Source organism: Hirundo rustica, chromosome Z, assembly GCF_015227805.2.
Source record: "Hirundo rustica isolate bHirRus1 chromosome Z, bHirRus1.pri.v3, whole genome shotgun sequence".
NCBI classification, from domain to species: domain Eukaryota; kingdom Metazoa; phylum Chordata; class Aves; order Passeriformes; family Hirundinidae; genus Hirundo; species Hirundo rustica.
In genome coordinates this window covers 6,638,854-6,660,010 of record NC_053488.1, presented here as the reverse complement: position 1 = coordinate 6,660,010, position 21,157 = coordinate 6,638,854, and the positions used below count along the sequence as shown (strand labels likewise).

Sequence of the window (21,157 nt, the reverse complement as noted above, 5' to 3'; positions counted from 1 at the left end):
TCAATGAAACATGGCAGAGTGAATGTATCTTTAGTTTCTGTAGCCTTGAAGAAGTCTCAGACAAAATAGTTGGAAACTTAAGAGAACTGAATGGAGAGGGAGAGGAAGTTCACTGTATGATATTTATTTCTTAAGGAGAAATGTGTAATAGTTCATAGTATTGTGTTTCTAGTGGTACTATTTTTTAACTCCCATTAAGAAAACATCAAGTTCTGCAGTTTTCCAGTGTGCTTTTACATTAACCAATATGCTCTGTAGTTTTGTTTAAATATAGCAAATACTATAAAAATGAAGTTACCCAAATATTTCTTCTTCAGATAATACCATCCTCTTGTCTGAAATTATATCTTTTCTGTGTTTAGCCCTATTTCTAGGACAGCAGTAGCTGATGACAGGGCATGTAAAAGTTCTCTCAAAGGATTTGTGAAATGCACAGTAATTTGTCCTTTGCAAGCATTTAGATTGAGTATGATGCTTTGTAGATCATAATTAAACATTGAGATGAGTAAAAGTTACATTTTCAGAAATACAAGACCACGCCTACCACATTTGTACTGGAGAAAATGGATCGGCTTTGCTAGTGTAAGAAGTTAGCTTTCAAATTAATAACGTGAAAGTCATACAGGTAGTTCTTACACTTTTTAATGATTTCACAGAAAATTTGGAACTGATATATATATGTATATTAATCTATGTTGAGGCACTTGGTTGATTCTCTGTAATTTCTCTTTTCTAGCACAAAGGATGATCATTTCAATGTTAACATTCAACCCCCTGTTGGAGAACTGCTCTTGCCTGTCACTATGTCAGAGAAAGATTTTAAGAAGGAGCAAGGTGAGAAATACTTCAGCAGCTTCAGTAACTGTACTTGGATGGGAAGAGGGCTGCATGCCTTTCAGTTTCCAGGCGTACAGAAGGTGCTTCCAGTTGCAGGTGGTTGAGTTACTTACACTGTTAGTATTCACTCTGACAATAGTAAGTAGTTTAAAAATACCTTAGAAGGATGTGCCGTGATATGATGCCGTCTTTAAAGGGTCAAAGCCCACCCTTTACCCTAAAGCAGTCTTTCAGCTCAAGGAGTTTTGGCTTCCCATCATGAAGTATGAGTGCCTTTCCTACTAGCAGCAAAACAGAAACTTGGGATGCCAGCTCAAGGAAATAAACTTTTTATACAGTGGTATTGCATCAGGTTTTACTATTCTTTATTCCAATACTAATTTTCAGTACTATCAATGTACCTGCTCCTCAGCTACTTTAAAGATTATTTTAATCTTTTCACTTTCAAACACTTCATATATAAAACAAATACTCTTGTTGGAATACTGTTTTAGAGCCATGAAATGTTTTTTTACACTTCTGCTTTCTCCTAATACTGTGTTTTCAAAGAATGTAAGTCTCTGATACTGGTCCAGACACAAACCCCACAAGAGCTTTTAGTGACTTGAATATTTTATTCAAAATAATTAGAGAAAATTGTGCTTAGGTGCGACCATATGTTAAATGGAATAGTCAATGCTGCTGTCTTTAATTTGGATATGAATCTTGGATATTCTAAAATATGAGTGGTTACATTTTGGATGCACTCAAATGTAGTAGTGTTTACTCATCTGTCTCAATGTATCGGGATTTACATGTGTATGTCTCTTCAGATTGAGATGAGAATATGCCCATGGGATCCTGTCTCATTGCTGTGTAAGGCTCAGAAACTCAGTATATCCATCAAGCAGTCAAGAACACCAATGAGTAACATTATGTATTATTAGTTATTGCTTTTTAGCATTTCTTGCTTTTGTGTTTTTGAATTATTAAGAAAGTAGTTTAAATACTGTCTAGATCATTTGCAGTTAAGCTTATGGCTGCAGGGGAAAGTTAGGATTGTGCTTTGTTTTCATAACCAATTGATACTTACTTGCTGTTCTTACCCTTTGCTGGCTAAAGTCTGCCTCTCTGCTTTATACCTGCTCAGCAAACCAAGGTGAGTGATTGAACGAGGCTGTGCTACATTTATTTTAAACTGTTCCCTCTAAAAATTGCAGCTGAGGTTGTAGTGAAAAGGAAGCAGGTTACTGTGCTTCTTCCCCCCCTGATTTTATCTTTGCTTGCTTTGTGATATTCTGATAGAGTTTTTGTATGCTTTACTGTGACTGAGGGCTTTTTTTCCTCCTGACTGGCCATACAGAACCATGAGCACATAGAAGAAGTGTACTTGGAGAATAGCTGTGGTCCTCTGTGGAGTTGTTGCCAAAATTCCTTTTTCTTCTGCCATTTTACTTCTATGGTTGTTGATTATTTGTCTGAATAAATCTGGCAGCTGTTTGCTATGTTTAATAGAGCAGAAAGGCTACTCTGAATAAAGCTATTTGAAAATTTGTTTATATGAAGTATTTGTAAATCCATGAAGGTCTCTTGGCATTTCTGTATCGCTTGCTCTGTCTTCCTGAATTCATTCTTTGATGCAGGACTTTGCAGGCTGGCAAATTTGCTACAGATTTAAAAACCTTTCCTATTGCATCTTTTTCCTTATGGATATCAGCTGTATCAGAATATTCTTGGTAACAGAATTCTCAGTTCTACATTTTGCATCTGTATTTATTACAAGGATCTAGGAACAAGTAGCATATGGGAAGAATTACTTTCTGTTCTTGCTAAATGAAAAATCCAAATTACAATAATAAATGCAGGGCAATTTAGAAGTTGATATATATTATTCTGTTTTGTGTTTAACTTCAATTTGCCTGTATTCTCCAAATGAATCTGATTTATATAACTTGTTTTTCACTTGTCATGCCCTTTTTTTTTTTTTTTTTTTTTTTTTTTTTTTTTTTTTTTTTTTTTTGTTATTGTTGTTGTTTTTGAGCATGTTTCAAGTCCTGTATCTGGAGTTGCCTGGTTTTATTTGTGACCAAAACAGCTAGGCAAAAAATAGTGAAGGAATGAGGAGGATATTAGAAATGCAAGGTAACACTGGGAGAGAATGAAAATATGTATGGGTTTTAAGGATTTTTACATCTAAATTGCATATGTACCCTAATAAGAATGCTAAAGAGAAAATAGCTGGTATACTGCTATGTAGAAGACAATTCAATGCTACACATCTTTACTCAATTACACTCTGATGGTTTGCATTGTCTGTTACATTTGTATATGTCCATTTTCTTCCCGATGGCATAAAGAGAGGGGAGCAGACAGGTTATTGAATATTCATGGCTGTGAAGGTTATCTATGGTAGTGGCAGAACCTCAAAAGCTGTTTTTGTCCACATGCTGTGCATGATATGCTCAGCTTTGCTGCCCTATCTCCCCTTTCCTTCCCTCCTGAGCTCGGGAATCCTCTGGTGAAGTAGTTCCCCAGAGAAGCAGCTGAGTTAGTGTTTGTTGTGATTGACAATTTGGAATGGGTGGATTAAAATGATACTGTCAAACACTCTTCACCTTTTTGTTCAAATATTTTTTCTGATCCTTTAGGTCTCAGAATTTTATACTCTTGTTTTACATCATATCCTCGTGAAAAGTCGAGTTGCCGTAGCAGGAATTCTGCTTAAGTGGAACATTTGCTATTGGGAACTCTGTATCTACATTTCAAGTTCTCTTTTTTTTAAAAAAATCAGTAGCAAAACTCTCCTTCCTTCAGTTCAGAATAGGACTTGTCTGCTAGCTAGCATACCTTGTTACTCATCACTGTAATTTTTCCTATTTAATTTTCTTTTACTATTTAAAATAGATAGTTATTTCATCATATTAGATGGCTAACCCAGACTAATTGCTGGTTTGTGCTCAGGTTAGAGTTTTCTTAGATTCTCTTGTTTCAAGCAATATTAAATGTGTCTTGTGGTTGTTATAGCTGGATATTAATTAGAATTTTTATGATGGTGTTTTAAAAATAGGCAATTAAAACTACTTTAGGATTTTTTTTTCTCTCAATAGAAATAATTTTGTCAACTTTTATTTAGAAGTGTATACCTGAATCACATTAAAAAAAAAAAAAAAAAAAAAAAAAAAAAAACACCACCACCACCAAAACCCAATCTTGGTGAAGGAAACAGATAGTTTACCTAATTTTATTAAAATTATATATATAAAATTTGTTTTTCTAACAAGCAAGATGCTAATTCTTTAAATGGTTGGACATTTACTATTTTCTGGCCATTGACTACCCCAAGCAATCATATTTGATGCTCCTTAATTAGAGTACCCTTTTTTATTTCCAGGTTCTTTTCCACCTCAGCAATCGAGACAATACATTTGCTTACCATGCTGCTCTCCTAAGTGTTCTTTTGCATGTAAATTAATCTTGATTCAGTTTACACTGTCATGCTGAGTGGTACAAATTGCCTATAACAATAAAACAGCATGAGTTAAAAATAAAGGGGGGTGAAAAAGCAGATTGAATGTGTGCCTTACTTGATAGGATGTTACTTTGCTTTATGCCAATACATTAGTCGACGATAATGAATCTTCTGTTCTGAAAAGCATGGTTTAGTTGATTTTTTTAATTTTACTTCAATGGAGCAGTACCTTGTCTTTTATAGAACAAGTTAGACAAACCATTAATGACAAGAGTGTTAAGGTTAAATATGAAGCAATGCATTCACTTCTCTGAGTGCTATCCATCTTTCCATTTACAGGAGCTTGACAAAAGTACTGGCTTTGTACAACATTTCCTTTAATTACATGCTGCGGGAAACAGGCTTTTAACATAAACATAGTTGCATTCATTTATTCAGCATTTGCTCTTCAATAGAGCTTAATGGAGAAGGTTTAAATCCTAAATAAGTACACACATCTCTCAGCAGTGTTATGTCAGTCCCCGTGCTCTGCTTAAAAGCAGTTTTAGTCTGTGCATGTAGTTTGTAAAGCTTTTGCCTAATAGTTAAACAATTTGAAACAGAATGTTCTACTCCCAAGATAAATCTGATTGTTGTAAATGTTGTATGCTGATTTTTGTTCTCTTCAAAAATGTCTTATTATTTGCTTATCAGGTGTTCCATTTTTACTTTCATATTTCTTATTCTGCGACAGCAGCACATTCTGGGACATTAAAATGCTGGATTTATTGTTTTAATTTCTCTTATTAAGCATCTTGGTAGTACTATTTCCTCTGGGTTAGAACTGTATGTGCAGCCCTGAAACACTGGCCTTTTGAGACTTTCCTGTTGTTTTCATTGTTAGTGTTGCTTCAGATGCTTCATATTTCTGCCTGAAGTACCGTGCTCCTTTGTTTGCATTTTCAGCTTCTGAACATACTGTAAAAAGGCACACACGGTGTTAAGTTGTAGTTACTGTTGTGTTTTAATCAACATGAGCATCCAACAAATCATTCTTCTAAGCAATGGATATTGATAGAAAAGTGTGAGTTTTGTTAAAATGCCCTTGAATAGCATGTTCTTCTTTACTTTTTCTTCGTCATATGTTTGGATATAATCTTTACATTTCTGTGCCATTATGTAGTGATATTCAAATAATTTTACTCAAATAGTTTATGTAGATATTTCAGAGAGCTGGATAGTAACTGAATTATCAGTTACTAATGTGCTGACTTTCTCTTAAATAACTAAATTGAACCAATTACAACTATCTGAATTTAAAGATATTTTTTAGCAATTGGATATTGAATTATAATTAAATATATGATTGGAAGATTATAAAAGATCTTTATATATTTTCTTACTTAAGCTGGACCTATCCAAATCAGTCTTACTTAATACTTAATTTCTGCATTTGCATTCTTCTTTTAAATTAAGCTTTTTATGAGAAAAGAGCTACCTTGGTTTCACAGTTGCATTAGTATTAGGTATGTCATTGTTCAGCTATTACTAATTTGTTTTTGATAATAGGTCATTGGAAGTAAAACATTAAACTAAGGTAATTATGTGGGTTCTTATGAAATTGTTTTCTCAATAAATTATTTAAATTTCAATGCAATTTTTATGTTTTTGTTGTTTAGATGTCTGCTATTTTGGTTTAATACTTAATAAGCAAGCAAATCTTAGTGTAATCATAATGAAATACTTAATGTTTCAGGAATGCTGACAGGAATGAATGAGACATCTGCTACAATAGCTGTTGCTCCACAGAACTCTACTAGTCTTGTAATAATTGAGAGAATAGTAAAAGCAGCAAACCTGGGTGTAGTCCCTTCTGGTCAAGATAACACGCACAGGTAAGATTGTATGTTATTCAAAGTACGACCATCTTTTAATATAAATTTGTTAGTTCAATCAAAATTAATCAACATTTGATAATATTAGGGAAAATTTTATTATCCTTTAAGGGAGAAGGTACCAAATTGTACTGTAGTATATAATACTAAGCCTAAGTAATCTGCAGCTCACTTGAGTGTATACAGAAGTGTCTAGACTTTACTGTACATAGTAAAGGAGGAAATTGTCCATCCCTTGTTTTGTTTCAAAAGGAAGAGATAGCCTTCTAGAGCACAGTACTTCCAAGAAGGTTTTTGAGGATTTCTTTGTTTCTGTTTCCCATAGGAAGTAGCCTCCTCCAGTTTCATCTTCTGTGAGGAGCAACTTGTTTTCCTACATTATTTTTTTTACATTCCTATCTATAGGTATCTGCAAGCAAAAACAGTTACTAGCCAAGGAAGTCATTGGCCCTGTCAAATTTCTAGTTTTCACTTGTAGATTAATCCTTTTCATCCAAATGCTATGATACAGAATGTCAGCTGAATTAATGCAATTGTTGGTTAATGACAGCTTTTCATGTGACTGACTCAAAATATTTAGTCCTGTGAATGGCTTCTCACTTGTGGCAGGAACAAACAGGTTAACCTGGTCTTGAAATATGAAAACAAATACATATCTCTTACCACCTACTAAAATTGTTCACTAAATTCTGAATTATCTCTAGTCCCCTGAATTTTACTATTCAGTAACAGCAAGGTATTTTCTTTTAAAGAAAAGAACAATGCTTTTCTTTGAAATTTTGCTGACTGAGATGGCTGTTTGAAGGGGTGAGAATGCTGAAGCCTACACAAGATTAATAACCTGATATTGTTGGATGTAGTGTCTTTTGCATTGCTGGGCATTTGTATTGCATTGCATTAACATTAACCCAGCTGGATTTTCCTATGTATTTGATACGGTTAATGATAAAATTCTGTTTCACCATAAAAACATGGCACAGCTAGTGCAATTGCACTGAAATGATTGTCACTGTTGACACCTGATCCTCCATGAAAGAGTCCTCATTTGTTGCATCCCTGAGGGATCTGTATAGCCTGTGTTCTCAACATCAATTCAAAGACTAGGTGAGAGTGTCAATCAAGAGAGACTGAAGTGTCTGCAGTCTACAGGTGCTCTCCATCTTTACCCTATCTATCACATGAGACTTATCGCATAGGCATGGATTGTTTTGTTGACTGAGTCTCAAAAAGGCTCCCTGAAATAATAGCCTAGCTCCTAGCTCAGCCACAGGTTTCCCGGTTGTAGATAAGTTTCTAATTTGATGTTGTTTTCTTTTGCTCTTTTGGTTCCTTTTAAAGGATGTTTTCTACAACAGAGTCTATAACCAACAGTAAATAAATTGAAGATGCGCTTACTGTTGGGTACACTCCTTCAGAGACAGTGCTTAAAGGCGTATTCGGGTCAAGCTGAAGTATTCAGAGTGCTTCAGAGCATCCTGAAATATTCTTTGATTCTTTAGATTCAAAATACAATGTTTTCAGTCTGCCACAATAGTTTTAGATTATAGAATAATCCATCAAGCAAAACAAATAGTTCACAACAATTTAAGTGGCCTATGAGAAATGCCCAGCAGTTGATAAGGATTTAGAAAACACTCCTTTTGCTTCACCATAAGTAAATGGAGTTCACAAATATTATGCAGTCATAATCCCATCTAGATTTTACTGAGGAGGAGCATTACCTAGTTGATACTGTGATGAACCTTCATCTTTTAAACAGTAATGCTGTATCATTGAACTAAATCCTAGAGTCGCATGAATGAATCTTTGAGATCAGTATTACATAATTATTCCTTTTGAAAGGCTGAAAAAATTACTGAAATTTATATATATATATAGATAGATATGTATCTAAAGTGAACATATGTTTGGATTAAATGAACTCTGTCATGAGAGGAAACAAAAATTAAGTCTCATGAAGTCTCATGGATAAAAGAATTGTGACTTATGTGACGCACAATTACAGGATAGTAAAATAAACAGTCACCTTTTGTCTTGCCTAAACAGTTACAGATTCAATAAAAATATATTAAAAGTGAATTTTTAATTTTTTTAGTAGAATTGTTATTTCTGTTGCTCTATTGTGAGTGAAATTGGAGAAAAATATTGCATCCAAAACCTTCTATTTCATCATGCTATTCTGTGAGGTCCACTTCAATTGACTTCATGGAAGAGCCTAGTACATACCTTTTTACACAGAAAAAGAAGTATTGTTTTTTAACTGGCATTCTGCACTGTGCAGCATAAATTATATTAACCTATTAGTTGGTCGTCCCCAACTTGAGTATTACTGCTTAATGATGGCTAATGCCAGAAAAAATTGTATTGCCTGGTAATGCAATATACTCATTCAAAATGAAATTGTACTCTTTAATACAAGTGCAAGAGTATCTAATGGACATGAACAGGTGTATTTCGTGGTTTCTTTCAGTCTAAACATATTCACATCCATGCTGAAGATGTTGTCATGCTGGTGGAATCCAATTACTGGTCCTTAAATTAATAACCCTATTAGGATTTTATTTTTGCATGAAGTAAAAACACTTAGAGCAAATATAATGAAGATTTGAAAGTAAATATATGAAATAAATATCAACAGAGTAGCATACAGTCACCAAAGGAAAATGAAATAAGTGGAAACAAATGTCAAATGCATTAGCTATGTATCTGAGCATATCACAATATAGCAGCACTTTTCTTACATGCATTTCATTTCTCTCTTTACCATGTGGCTACTTAATTTGTGTACTTGGTTACTATGTAATAATTTAACTGTGAAATGAATGTAGAACAATATGCCAGGTGATGTAGTTGATTCTGTCTTTAACAGTCTCTTCTAACCTCTTTTTATTTGAAGTGATAGCTGCAAAAAATTTTAACTCAGTAGCCAAGATATAAATATAGATGTAGATATAGATATAGACATAAGTATTAGAGCACAAAGTTGCAAGTTATTATTTATATATATATGAAAAATAAATTTGCTATACTGTTTTACTTCTTTTAGAATATTTACCTAATCTTCAATAGAATTTATTTTAGGGCTTAGATTACAGGACCTAGTGAGACAACATGCAATGCATTTGCATGTTCTTGCTAGGATTTAGCTATTTATGTATTAATCTTTCTTGCTTTTGCTAATAAGCGGATACATTATTTCAATTTTTAAAGGCTTATACTAGAAGCAAGAATGTGAAATGCGTTTCAAAAGAGAAATTTTCCTGAATGGGAGATGTATTTTCTTAAATATGAAAACTTCAGAAAAAAGAGTCCCTTTTTTTTTTCTTCAAATATTTTTTCACAAGACTGCTTAGAATAGTTGTTGGAATAGCCATATCTCTTTTAATGTTCTAAGAATCATTACTTGATGTCAATAAAGTGATTTCAAAGTGTCAGGCACCAAGCTTCTGTATTTTGGTTCAGACCACAACTGAGGGCACCATTTGAAGATCTGAAGACAAAGACACTGAACAAGAAGTATTTGTTACTGCAGGGAATTTAATTACTCTGAGTAACTACCTTTAGGGAACAAGTACTTTTCAGCTGAAGTATGTCTGCTGTTTGTTGTCAGTGGGGAAAGCCTATTAGGAATTTTTCTATCTTCAGAATGAAAGGATACATGATGGGGGACATTATTCCCTCAAAGTTGATTCTTCTATAGAACCTCACTTGAGCTCCTGGTCTCTACTTGGGCAGTAGCATTCTTTGGTTTAGATACAACAACAAAAAAGAAGTTCAGACTGTTCTGTTTCAAAATATGATGAGATTAAGACATTATTCAATTCAAGATTTCCAGTTATATTCTATTTAACTGACACAAGGCTTATTTACCCAGAAATGCCCTTCATGCTAGTGTTACTTTCAACATGTGTTGCTTATTCTTCTCAGATGAATATTATAAAAGTTTCTCAGGTCTCTTCCTCCTTTATTCATTTTCATCTCCTACAAGTATAGGTAGTCATCATCTGCTTCACTTTGAATATAGCAAAACATAACTGATGGTGATAGAATGAAAAGGCTAGTTGCAGACTTGATTCTTATAAAGACTTGAATGCTCTTATAATCCTCTAGAAAGTGTCAAAATATTGTCTACTATCACATAAGGCCCTGTGCATGAAGGAGAGGTATTTCAGGCTAAATTGGCACAGAAAAAAAAAATATTGGAAATACACATAGAAGGTATTTTTTCACACTACCAACAAAATAAAGCAAAGCTTTTAAAGTGTTGGCAGCAGCATATGGCAGAAGAATCTGTTCAGAGCTCAGATCACAAACTGGATTTACTTCTTCACTCTCATTTTGTGTAATACTTGAGTGCTTCCATTGACGTCAGAGTATAGTGTGCAATGAGATGGAGAATCAGGCCATCTTCAACTACCTACCTCTCTATCTTCTACTTCCCAAAGCATTTCTTAAATAGGATGCATTGTACTACATAATATTATTTACTTCAATGGCTGTGGTTCTAAAAATGGTGCAAGATAGATCATCTTTTCCATTCTTTTCATTCTTGAAGGCTACCTGTGCATTGCCCAATCAGTCATTGAGATAAAACTCTGAAGCTAGCAGCGTGGATAATGAAGAATGAAGTTTAGTCAACTTCAACTTATTTAACAGTCCATTGCACTAGTCTGTTGCTGCTGTTGTATTCTGGAAGGAATCCTCAATTGCAAACAGGAAGTAGCAGAATTAGAAAGTGAGCGTGGTGTCTTACACATATCTCCATTCTACAGTTCCTGAGGATGGCTGTAACCATTGACATGCACTCAGCATGGACACACAACAGCATTAATTTCAGTCCTCAAATTTCACATGGTTAATTTTATAATTTCAACAACCCAATATGGGACTATCTGAGGTTTTGGAGAAAATCAAATCTCTTTCAACAACAAAGCTCGGAAGCGCTTCAGTACAGCCATTTCACATTTTAAAATAGGGATTTTAATGTCTTTCCCCGTTACAGTCACAGAAGTGGTGATACTAGCAGTCATCTCTTCTTTCTAGACATGACCAGGATTTGCAGAGGGAGGATTCTCATCTCTCAATGTGGTGTCATAGTAGACACCTGAATTAGCAGCAAGCAAGCTAAGTTTTAGACAAAGGGGCATGAAAGAGCACTTCTGCTCATTGCTGGGGCAAGTCTAACTAGCTCCAGCACAGCAGTGTGTGCAGTGACTGTGCAGCTTCTGAGACCTGCAGTTTTAAGGACACTTCACTGAACCATGTAGATATGGTAGTTTCTTCAGGTCTTGCTGTCTGCAGTATGCCATTGCTTAGTGTACCCTTAACTATCTGATTTCTTGAATAAGCAGGTGTTGAACAAGATGTAAAATACCATCCACCTGTCTTGTGGCGGTTTGTATTGCTATCCTTTAGCAAAATCAGAAACATACTGTGTGATTCTGTCATTTATTATGACAGTAAACACACTGCAATGGGTGAGAATTCATATTCTGAATAATAAGAGAACAAGACCAAATGTAGAAACTTGCATAAAATGTTTAAAATCCAAAAAAATAGACAAATCCAAGGATCTGTGTTTCACTATCCTTTATTTCTCACCCCATGCATCAGCCTGACAGTCTGGTTGTATTCACCCCTTTTTATCATTTTGCAACCTGTCATGTCCCATTTATAATATATTGGCAGACTGATTCTCAAAGGAAAGAGGGGTTTGTTTACAGACAATTTTGATTATCAGAGAATGTCGTGCTTAGTAATCAGTTATCCCCCCCACATCTTTTTAATCCAGCAACACTTAACATGGGGAGAAAAGGTAGGCAATTGCACATGCGTGTAGGTACATTTGTATTGAGCCAAACTCTATCTAAAGGGGTCCACCTGGAAAATTCTTCTGTGTATTTCGTCTTCCAGTTTGCACTAGGAAGAATTCTCAGGCATAAAGTTAGTGATCAGACCCCCATCAGCTTAACATAACTTAACAGCTGCATCTGCTTCCATCATGTCTGCTGGAAAGGAAAGAACCCATCTCTTGAGGATAAACATCATGTATAAATTTCTGAGAAACAGAAATTCTTTATAGTTATTCACTTGAATCCAAGCATATTTGTTGTCAGTAGCTGATTAACAGGTCTGTAAATCCACAACGACTTCTTTTAAAGGCCTTTCCTGTTCTGTGTGCAAGCACACCTGTTCTGAGATTTTTTACTAAGCAATTAGCCTGTTGGAGAGCTCCAAGGAAGTGAAATCAACCTCTGCTCCTGCTAAATAGCTCCTTTGTTGCAGTTACCTAAGACCGTTTTGCTTCTGTAGTTTCTTAGCTGTGGGGCTCAGTCTTCCTTTTCTGCTCCTCCAGAAAGCTTCAGTGGGTAGCTGCGTAAATAAACTTGTAACAGGCATGCAGCTTTGATTTTGCTTCCTAATCTCTCAAGTAGGAATTAATTAGAGAGCTAAATAACCTAGGCAAAACAGCTTCCCTGGTAGTCTTTACCTGTAGGAGACAGAATTCTGAATGGAATTGTATATCCATGTCCACAGTTATTTCAGCCTTTATTTTAGCCAGAGGTTCTCTTAATGTTTTCTTGTTTTATGCTGCAAGTAATTCCAGCTTTCTGTTTTGAGGGTTATGGTTTAGTTTTGTATTCTTAAAAAAAAAAATTGAATCAAGGCTAACTATTTATACTTCTTTAAACAGGCAGGACTAGAAGTCTTTCTGGTTAGTAACTATTCTTAGGTTAATATTTTTATTAATAGAAGAAAAGAAAACTGAATTTTGTAAGTATGAAAGTACTCATTCTGTAGTTCCTTGAATTACTCTTCCTATTATAATTGTTCCTTAATCAAGCCTAACCAAATCCTTAATCAAATCCTAGTGTTCCAAAACCTTGACATTTTCTCTCTGCTAGCAAAAAGGGTCCTGTGTACATTAATGCTATTTTCATGTGTTATCATCATATGAAGATTTTAATTAACTGGTGCAAAATATTTGATCAAGAGAATGCCTTCACACAGATTCATTTTAATACCCTTAACACTGTAGATATATTACTGTATTAAGCAGCTTATATGCAAATTGCAAAATTCTAAAATAACTTCAGGAAATTAAATTTGGTCTTAACATTAAAAGTATATGAGCGAATCATTTTAGATATGCAGTTAATCAAAATAGATTGTTCTAGCCTGGCTTATTTGCTGTCCACTAGAGGACAGCACTGCTTTTGTATCTGAATGGTATAAAGTGATAAATATGTGCAGCATTTTCTTTGAAAAACAAACAGGAGCCTTTTGAGCTAGTTATTTAAACAGAAAATGCTTAACACTTAAAGAATTAACTGAGCAGAAGACTGTCTTTGATTGTAAAGATCTCTAAGTATTTAATATTTAATATTTTAATATCTTTCTATAAGGTAATCTGCTTTCTTGAAATTAAACAATTTTCCTGCAAATTAAAATTTATAGCCTGGTTTAAGAATAGACTGAGTATAATTCTCAAACCTGTATCATATTAAATGCCCAATTCTATAGGAAAAAAAAAAAAGTAAAGTATATGAGAAAACAAAATAGATCAAGTATTACAATTAGAGTTTTCTAGGTGGGAGGACCAAATGTTTTAATTCAAGCTTTTAGCTCACTGAAAATTTGGGGAGGAGATATAAATAGCTACATATAAAAATGCTGATATTTTTTAAACTAATGATAAATTTGGAAGATGATAAAAAGTTCATGAAGCATCTTTTTGAGCATGTGGAGTAATGCTAGGTATTGGATAGTAAGTTCAGATGACTTACTTGCATTTCTGCATTTTTGTTAGAGGTACAGTGCAGCTGCTCACTGGAAACTGAGGACAGATTCAAAATCTATTTTGGCAATAAAAATAAGCATGTGAAAATACATACATTTGATTGCAATTATTTTGAAATTCTGTTATTTTATACCCCCTGAAAAAATAGATACTATTGGAAAATAATTGCATTATTTTAATGAATTAGGTATTTTGAACAATTTGTTCAAAGATAGTGTTAAAATTGCATTAAATATGCTGGAAAAAAAGAAAGTCATGTTATCATAATATGATTTTTAAGGTAAATAGTAATCAAATTTTATTAGTAGTTACCAATATTAAAATCACCAGAGTAAGTTCCTTCTTTTTGTGGGTATATTTGTGTATTAAGCTTTCTCTATCCCCAGGTCAGAACAATAAACAATACCCAAATATTTCCTTTTTCACATTCTAAGGCTTACTCAGAGAATGAATACAAGTAAATCAGTAATTTAGCCAGTTTAGATGAGTTATTATTTATAAAGTGAAATCTGTACATAGCAGAGCAATAGGGAGATTCAGAGTACTGAAACTATAAGTGTAACTATCTTTGTTGACCAGTTGGCATGCTGAAAGGTCCTTTGTAGTTATTCATTCTTATATTTACAAATTGAAGACTAATTCACAACGGTATTTTTTTTCCCCCTTTGAATATATTCATTGCATAACTTGATTACACATTTGTCAGCTTTGGACTAATTATTTTTCTACAGCTAGGGCAGGGCATTGCATCTTCTGATTGTCTTCCTTACTAATAGGATTCTGTCTGCTTCAGCAGGCAGTAATTGAGGGCTTCATGTACAAGATTTAAAGAAAGGGTGGAGGGAAAAAAAAAGTTTTAGCCTCCGTGGGCCATTGTCACTCTTTGTGGTAAGCAGTAGAACAGAAAAAGAAGAAAATTTAGCTTGAAAAGAAAAGTCAAAGAGGAAGAAAAGCACTGGACAGGAGAGAGTGTGTTTTACTGCTTTTGAATTATGCGTAACAAACCCTGCTCTACTGTAAATATCCCGACAGTGAGTGTTCAGGTGTAAATTTACTTTCTCAAATGTTGAATTTTAAAGAGCAGATTTTAAGCGAGTTAGTCTGCTGCTGTATATTCACAGCCATGAAATTTTCATAACCTTTCCCCATAAAAATGCATCTCCTTTTAGGAGCTATATTTTGTCTACAAAAAAAAAAAGAGAAAACTACTGCCAGTCTGTATTCAGATTAGTCATCATTGCGAAGTCGGTGTTTGGCAAATGCTGTCACACTGTAGTATCTGATACTCTGTGTTTTCTCTTTGTATCAACTATGTATCAGATTTTTCTGTATGGTTATTATGAGCAAATTTTATTTTATGGAAAGTGACCAAGACTATGTACTCTATTTTTAACTCCTGAAAGACCGAGTTACTTTCTGAAAATATGAAGTATTTTATTGATGTTCCGTTAGATTCTTTATGTGTATTTCCTTATCCACTGATAGGTACTATATTTATATTAAAAAAACCTATTTGCTCCTCTTTTACTGCATGTCACATATGCTCAGAATATTTAACGTTCTTTCTAAAAAAAATTGTAAGCATTCAGAATATGCAAATATTTATCACATTGTTCTTTTCTAATCTGTCTTGATTTTTTTTAAATGGGAAAAATATTAGCAGCTGCAAATGTTCCTAAATATTTTAATGACGTAAAATCAGGTTTAGAACCAGTACTACCACAGAATTAAATACTACATCATAGCAGAAACAGCCATCTTGAAGCTGTTAGTAAATACCTGTTTCTGTTTTCTGGATGTATTCTCATTTGCTTTGGTTTTTTGGGTTTGTTTTTGTTGTTTGTTTCGGGGGTTTTTTTATATTTACAGATGCATCCTTTGTTGCAACAGAGCCATGCTTATGATACATATCTTATGTTAAGAGCTGTCCACAGGACAAATTCATTCTTTTGGATCTACAATCAATCAGTGTACATCCTAGATTTAAATGTATCACAGAGCAGTTTTCAAGGCTTATTAAAGTCAATGATTTCTTGTTGGGTTTTTGTTGTTGTTTGTTTGTTTGTTTGTTTGGGGATTTTTGTTTGTTTTAAATTCAAATTTTAACGTACAAAGTGAAAAATTATTACTGACCTCATGGAGGAAATAAGTTTCTCACTAAGAGTGAACACAGGTTATTAGTGATTAATTTTTTGCTGCTGATTTTTTTTTTTTTTTTAATGGCTTTCTAGGCTTTTCTAGGTATTTAGTTGAGCGCAACACACCTTTTAGAAAATTCTCGAGGATTTATGATTAGAGATAGTATATAAATGCAGTAGCAGCATTTATTTCATTGAAAAAGCAGCTATTACCTAAATCCTTCGATGACTGTATTTAAAATATCTAAATAACTGACAAATCTGTTTTACTGGTAGTGCCAACTGCTTCATTCTGTTATACCTGTATTCAGTTTTATGGATTATGCAAGTGTATTTATAACTCTCCTTAGGAACTAGATTATGTTCCCTATTCTGAGGAACAGATTTGGGGTTCCAAAGTTCAAAAGCGGCTCTAAACCTACTGAGTGGTTCTCTTCTACACGTGCTTTTTTAATGGTGAAATAAGTCTTCCAGTTGCAGTCCAGTTCTTCCTTCACAGAACAATTCCAGATCCCATATCGGTGACCATCGATAGAAGCTGATTAGCTGCTGCTAGTTATGCATATTAACACTTTGTGTAAAATTATCTGAGTATCAGGCCCTTTGCATCTTGGAAACCACATGCAAACTCACATTTTATTGATTTTATGTTTCTTGTTCAGGGCTATGGAAAAGTATTATTGATCCTCTAAGTGATTTTGCAAATTCACATGTAAAAATATCAGCACAATACTAATCTCTCGTGCTTTGGACCACCTTGGCTTTCCCAGAACGCTGACTTTGTATCACTTTCAGCTTTTGATAAAAGAGGGTAAAATCAAGCCTCGGGGCTATGAAGCACAGCGGGAGTGCCAACTAGCAACCTATTTATGTGCGTACTCAGAGATAATCTGCTTCTGTGTTGTCCCAAGACACAACTGTTAAGTAAATAAAGTGACTAATAAGACTATTGTTTCTATAATTATCCCCCTGTCGAAGTCAACAAGAGAAATAGTCGTCTTCTACACTGCAGCGTAAATAGATGGAATCATTGATGTAACTAGCTAAGTAGGTAATTTTTGTACTAGTAATACTGTTTTATAACCTCCTATTAAAAAGAGAGGTCTTTGAATGTATCTGTAATCCAGACAAAAGAAATAGATTGACCTGTGATGGGTGACATTAGAAAAGTGTCCCATGCTTCCTTAATTAGTATAATGTGTTATGAGATTTTGATATGCTTAGTTTAAAAAGGAAAAAAAAAAGGGGGAAAGAGAAAAAAAATACAGAAATTACTTCTCGTTTAGCGAGAACCTGCTTCCTGCTTAAGTGGCTAATATTTTAATTAAGTCTGGAGTGAAGTTTTTTGAGTATCTCCTGATAAACTCCCTCCTTTATGTAGATGGTAATTAAACAGATCCCCAAGGGCTTGGGTAGGCGCTTTGCGAGGCCCTCGCTGATTGTCAGACAGGAGACACTGACCAGTTGGTTTGCTCTTGAATAGCCCACAGCGTGCTGTCAGCGCAGCAGTTTGATTTTTCTGTATTGTGAGCTGTTGTCAGGGCTAACTGGGTCCTATTGTGACTGAAGATGTTGCGCAAATTGAGGCAGATGGCTCTGATTCAGACACGTGTCATTCAGAAAGAGGAGAGGAGATTGGCCCTGCAAAGTGGGGTCAGACGGGGTCACAGACCTGCTCTACACTTGTTAGTGTTTTCAAAAGCCCATGTGCAGCAACTTTGTTGTTGAGAAGTAACCAGGAAGAGGGGGGGGCAGGAAGGGGGAAGCGTGTTGTGCTCCTTGTGGAAGGTGGGAAGATGGACGCTGCTGCCATCCTCTTCCTTCCTGTCTCCTGGGCCTGGCTCTGCCCACAGAATGAATTAACAGGATTGACAGAAGTTCATTGTGCCTAAAATGGCTTTTCAGTCAATTGTGGTGCTTAAAAGGCTAGTTTTTGCTTTTAATTCCATGTAATTAGTGGGTTCTTCATGTCTTGGAATTTAGTAATGGTGCATCAGTCCTAACTTTTGTCTGTCTGATTGGTTGGTAGTTTTCTTATTTCCTTTGTAGGATTTTTAATAGTTATGAAATGCTTAAAAATATTGGCCAGATATTTATGGTTCTGGAGATAAATTCACCAATAGAATGACTCTGTCTTGCTGGTGGTGCCATTTCAAACGGATTGTTTTATATGTTTATAATTTTGACTTGTTTTAGTTTTAATTAATTTCTGAGATTACAGGAGGAGATACATTTCAGAAAGTACAACAGTTTGGCTTTTGTTTGTGTTCTACTACATTTAACACAGTAGTATTGTCTTTGGGACACCAAATAATGAAAATCCTTGGAAGATTCTACACAGCTGTAGTCAGGTTGTCAGTGTATGTGAATATTGCAGATGAAGTGAAGAATCAATTTTACATTGAAAATTAATTAAATAAAATTTCCTTTGTACTACTAAATACAAATTTTTGCATGATACTTCTTTGCCCTTCTACAATGCAAAAATATTTACCTAAATTATGTCTGAAGAATTTATAGGAGATTTTATGTTTTATTCCCTGAAATGCTTTAATGAATTTAGAAGTATTTTATTATATTTGAGCTAATTTAAGTCTTGCAGAGTTAAAGAAACATTAGCGGTCTTTGACCTTAAGATCCTCAGTGATATTTTTATCTTTCCTTTTTTTATTTTTCCTCCAGGTTTGCAGCTAAGACTGTGCACAGTGGGTCACTGGTGCTAGTCACAGTGGAGCTGAAGGAGAGCTCTACAGCACAGCTCATCATAAACACTGAGAAAACTGTGATTGGTTCTGTTCTGCTGCGGGAGCTGAAGCCTGTCCTGTCCCAGGGGTAACCTGCTTACATCTGGACTTCAGAATCTGGCACACAACAAAAGTGCCTGGCATCCACTACTGCTGCCTTTCATTTATAATAATAGCCCTTCCATCTGGCAGTGGGGAAAGAATACACTCTTGACATTCTTGTCTCCTGCTTTAGAATGCTAGTGCGTATCTATCATGTATGCAAGTCCTTTCCTTTTTTTTTTCTGCTTGCTAACCAAAGAACATATATTTTACTGTCAGTTATCTGTGCTTTTAAATGTATTTCCCATTTGTTCTACCCTAGTTCTTCCCTCTCTCTTCCCTTCCCCCACAACCTTCCTTCCCCATCAGTTTCCTCTCCCCCCCCATAGTGGACAAATACTAGGTAATAAAGTTCAAGGGGAATCACACTGCTTGAAAGCTGAGTTCAAATGGCAGCTGGGTTTCAGCAAAATACACAAGTATGTGTTTCAGAGAGAATTTTGGTGTAAGTGTGAAAACACAGTAACTGCAGCAAAATGGTGTTTGTTTTCTAGAAATCCTTGTAAACCTGAACTCGTCTGTTGAGAACATTGTTCCTACCTACTGTAATTTTCTCAAATACTTTAAGATGCTAATAAAGTAGTGCCTATGAACAGAGGCTCCCTCTTTCTTGTTTTGGTAGCAAATGGTTACCAGATATGCTGGTATTGTATATACCTGGTTAACTAAAGTAAATACAAACAAGGGGGACACTACATATGTATCAGCAAACTGTTCTTGCAAAAGTAGTCAGGGTTTGTGTTCCTCTGATAATTGTCTGGTACATGGATACATTTCTGTTAATAAACAAAGCCAGCAACTTTCAAATTGTTCTACTCATAAAATACTGATTGAATTGTTCAAATGAGTATTAAGTGAAATACTGATTATTAGACTGTTCTGGCATATACTGTCATCTAACTTAATGAATAGTTCAGTTTTATTTCAGATTTCTCTTTTAAACTGGATTAAAACATTTCCCAACTTTGTATAAACCAGGGCTTGAGGCAAAGAGAAATCCCTAGCCATATGAACTGAACTAAGCTGGAGAAGACCAGTAGCCTTGCACCAGTTGGTGTACCCAGTTTTCTTGATACAGGTCAGCGATTTTGTCAGTTCAGTGATTTTGACCTTCCCAGGACAGAAGATGCTGAAAATTTTCATTTCTTATCAGTTCTCCTCACTTCCAAAATATTTTTTCGTTGTAACTTATGGCTCTGCTACAGAGAAGATACTTGAACTCAAGTGTAACCTTCCTCTGTCAGCAGGACCTTTGCATGGTCCTTAGATGCCCAACTAGTGCTGTTCTAGTTTAGAATTATACAAAATACTGCTTTTTTCAAAAATATTGCAATACTTCACAGTAAATTCTTATAAGATTTTCTGTTAAAATTTATTAGAACTAAAAAGAGGCTCCAGTGTGAGGCAGAGCTTATTAGCAGATGCTAAAGAGAGGTTAGATTTTTAAGGCATTTATCTTGTGCTCCTGTGAGAAATGTGGTTCTAGGGTTTGCTCTAGCGCCCAGAAAGAAACAATCTTGCACCCTCAAGAGAAATGTACATGTTCTTAATCAACATTCACATTATTTTTCTGAAGTTCTAATCCTGCAATAAGTTTGCTATTGAATTAGTTTTCAACTGTGATATAAAAGCTTTTCAAACAGATGGAAAATGGATTGTTGTAGGAACTACGGTTGTCTCAGGGAAACTGCAGATTGGTCTGTAGATGATCTTTAATATTAGGACCCAGTGAGAAGATGGTGAGGGAAGGGTTCAGAAACATGCATCCTGAGAAAAGACTGAACTGTAAAAGCTTTGGCTATGATTGTAAAGGAGAAAACAAACAAGAATTATTTTTCATATCACAGCATAAATCAAAGAAAAGCAGATTAATGCTGTGCAAGTCACACACACTGCTGAGTATTTTCTGCCTCCCTGGAGTACTTAATGCATTTTAGCAGTGAATCCCAGAACCATGTATAATAAGGATAGTTGGGGAATTTCTAGTAATAATATGTATTTTTCACTACTCAAGTGGTTCAATAACTCTTGGTACAGATCTTTGGCTAATCATAGAGTGGTTTGGGTTGGAGGGCACCCTGAAGATCACCTAGTTCCAATACACTTGCTCTGGAACAGGACACTTTTCACTAGACCAGGTTGTTCAGAGCACTATTGAACTTGGAGGGATGGGGCACCCAAAATTATGCTGGGCAACCTGTGTGTCACCACCC

General features: G+C 34.9%; 1 protein-coding gene across 3 annotated transcripts in view; it reads left to right on the top strand.

Annotated features, from left to right (window-relative positions):
- The window catches only part of AP3B1 (adaptor related protein complex 3 subunit beta 1), a 156,220-nt gene extending 136,683 nt beyond the window's left edge, over positions 1 to 19,537 (top strand). For 2 of the 3 annotated variants that reach the window (XM_040090051.2, XM_040090050.2), the window contains exons 25-27: positions 737 to 834; positions 6,021 to 6,159; positions 18,781 to 19,537. In XM_040090051.2, the coding sequence (XP_039945985.1) occupies positions 737 to 834; positions 6,021 to 6,159; positions 18,781 to 18,934 (391 nt within the window). In that variant the 3' untranslated portion in view covers positions 18,935 to 19,537. Of the gene's footprint in view, positions 1 to 736; positions 835 to 1,938; positions 1,976 to 6,020; positions 6,160 to 18,780 lie in introns of all 3 variants that reach the window. The other variant, XR_005704410.2, reaches the window with a different exon arrangement.
- Positions 19,538 to 21,157: the final 1,620 nt, after the last annotated feature.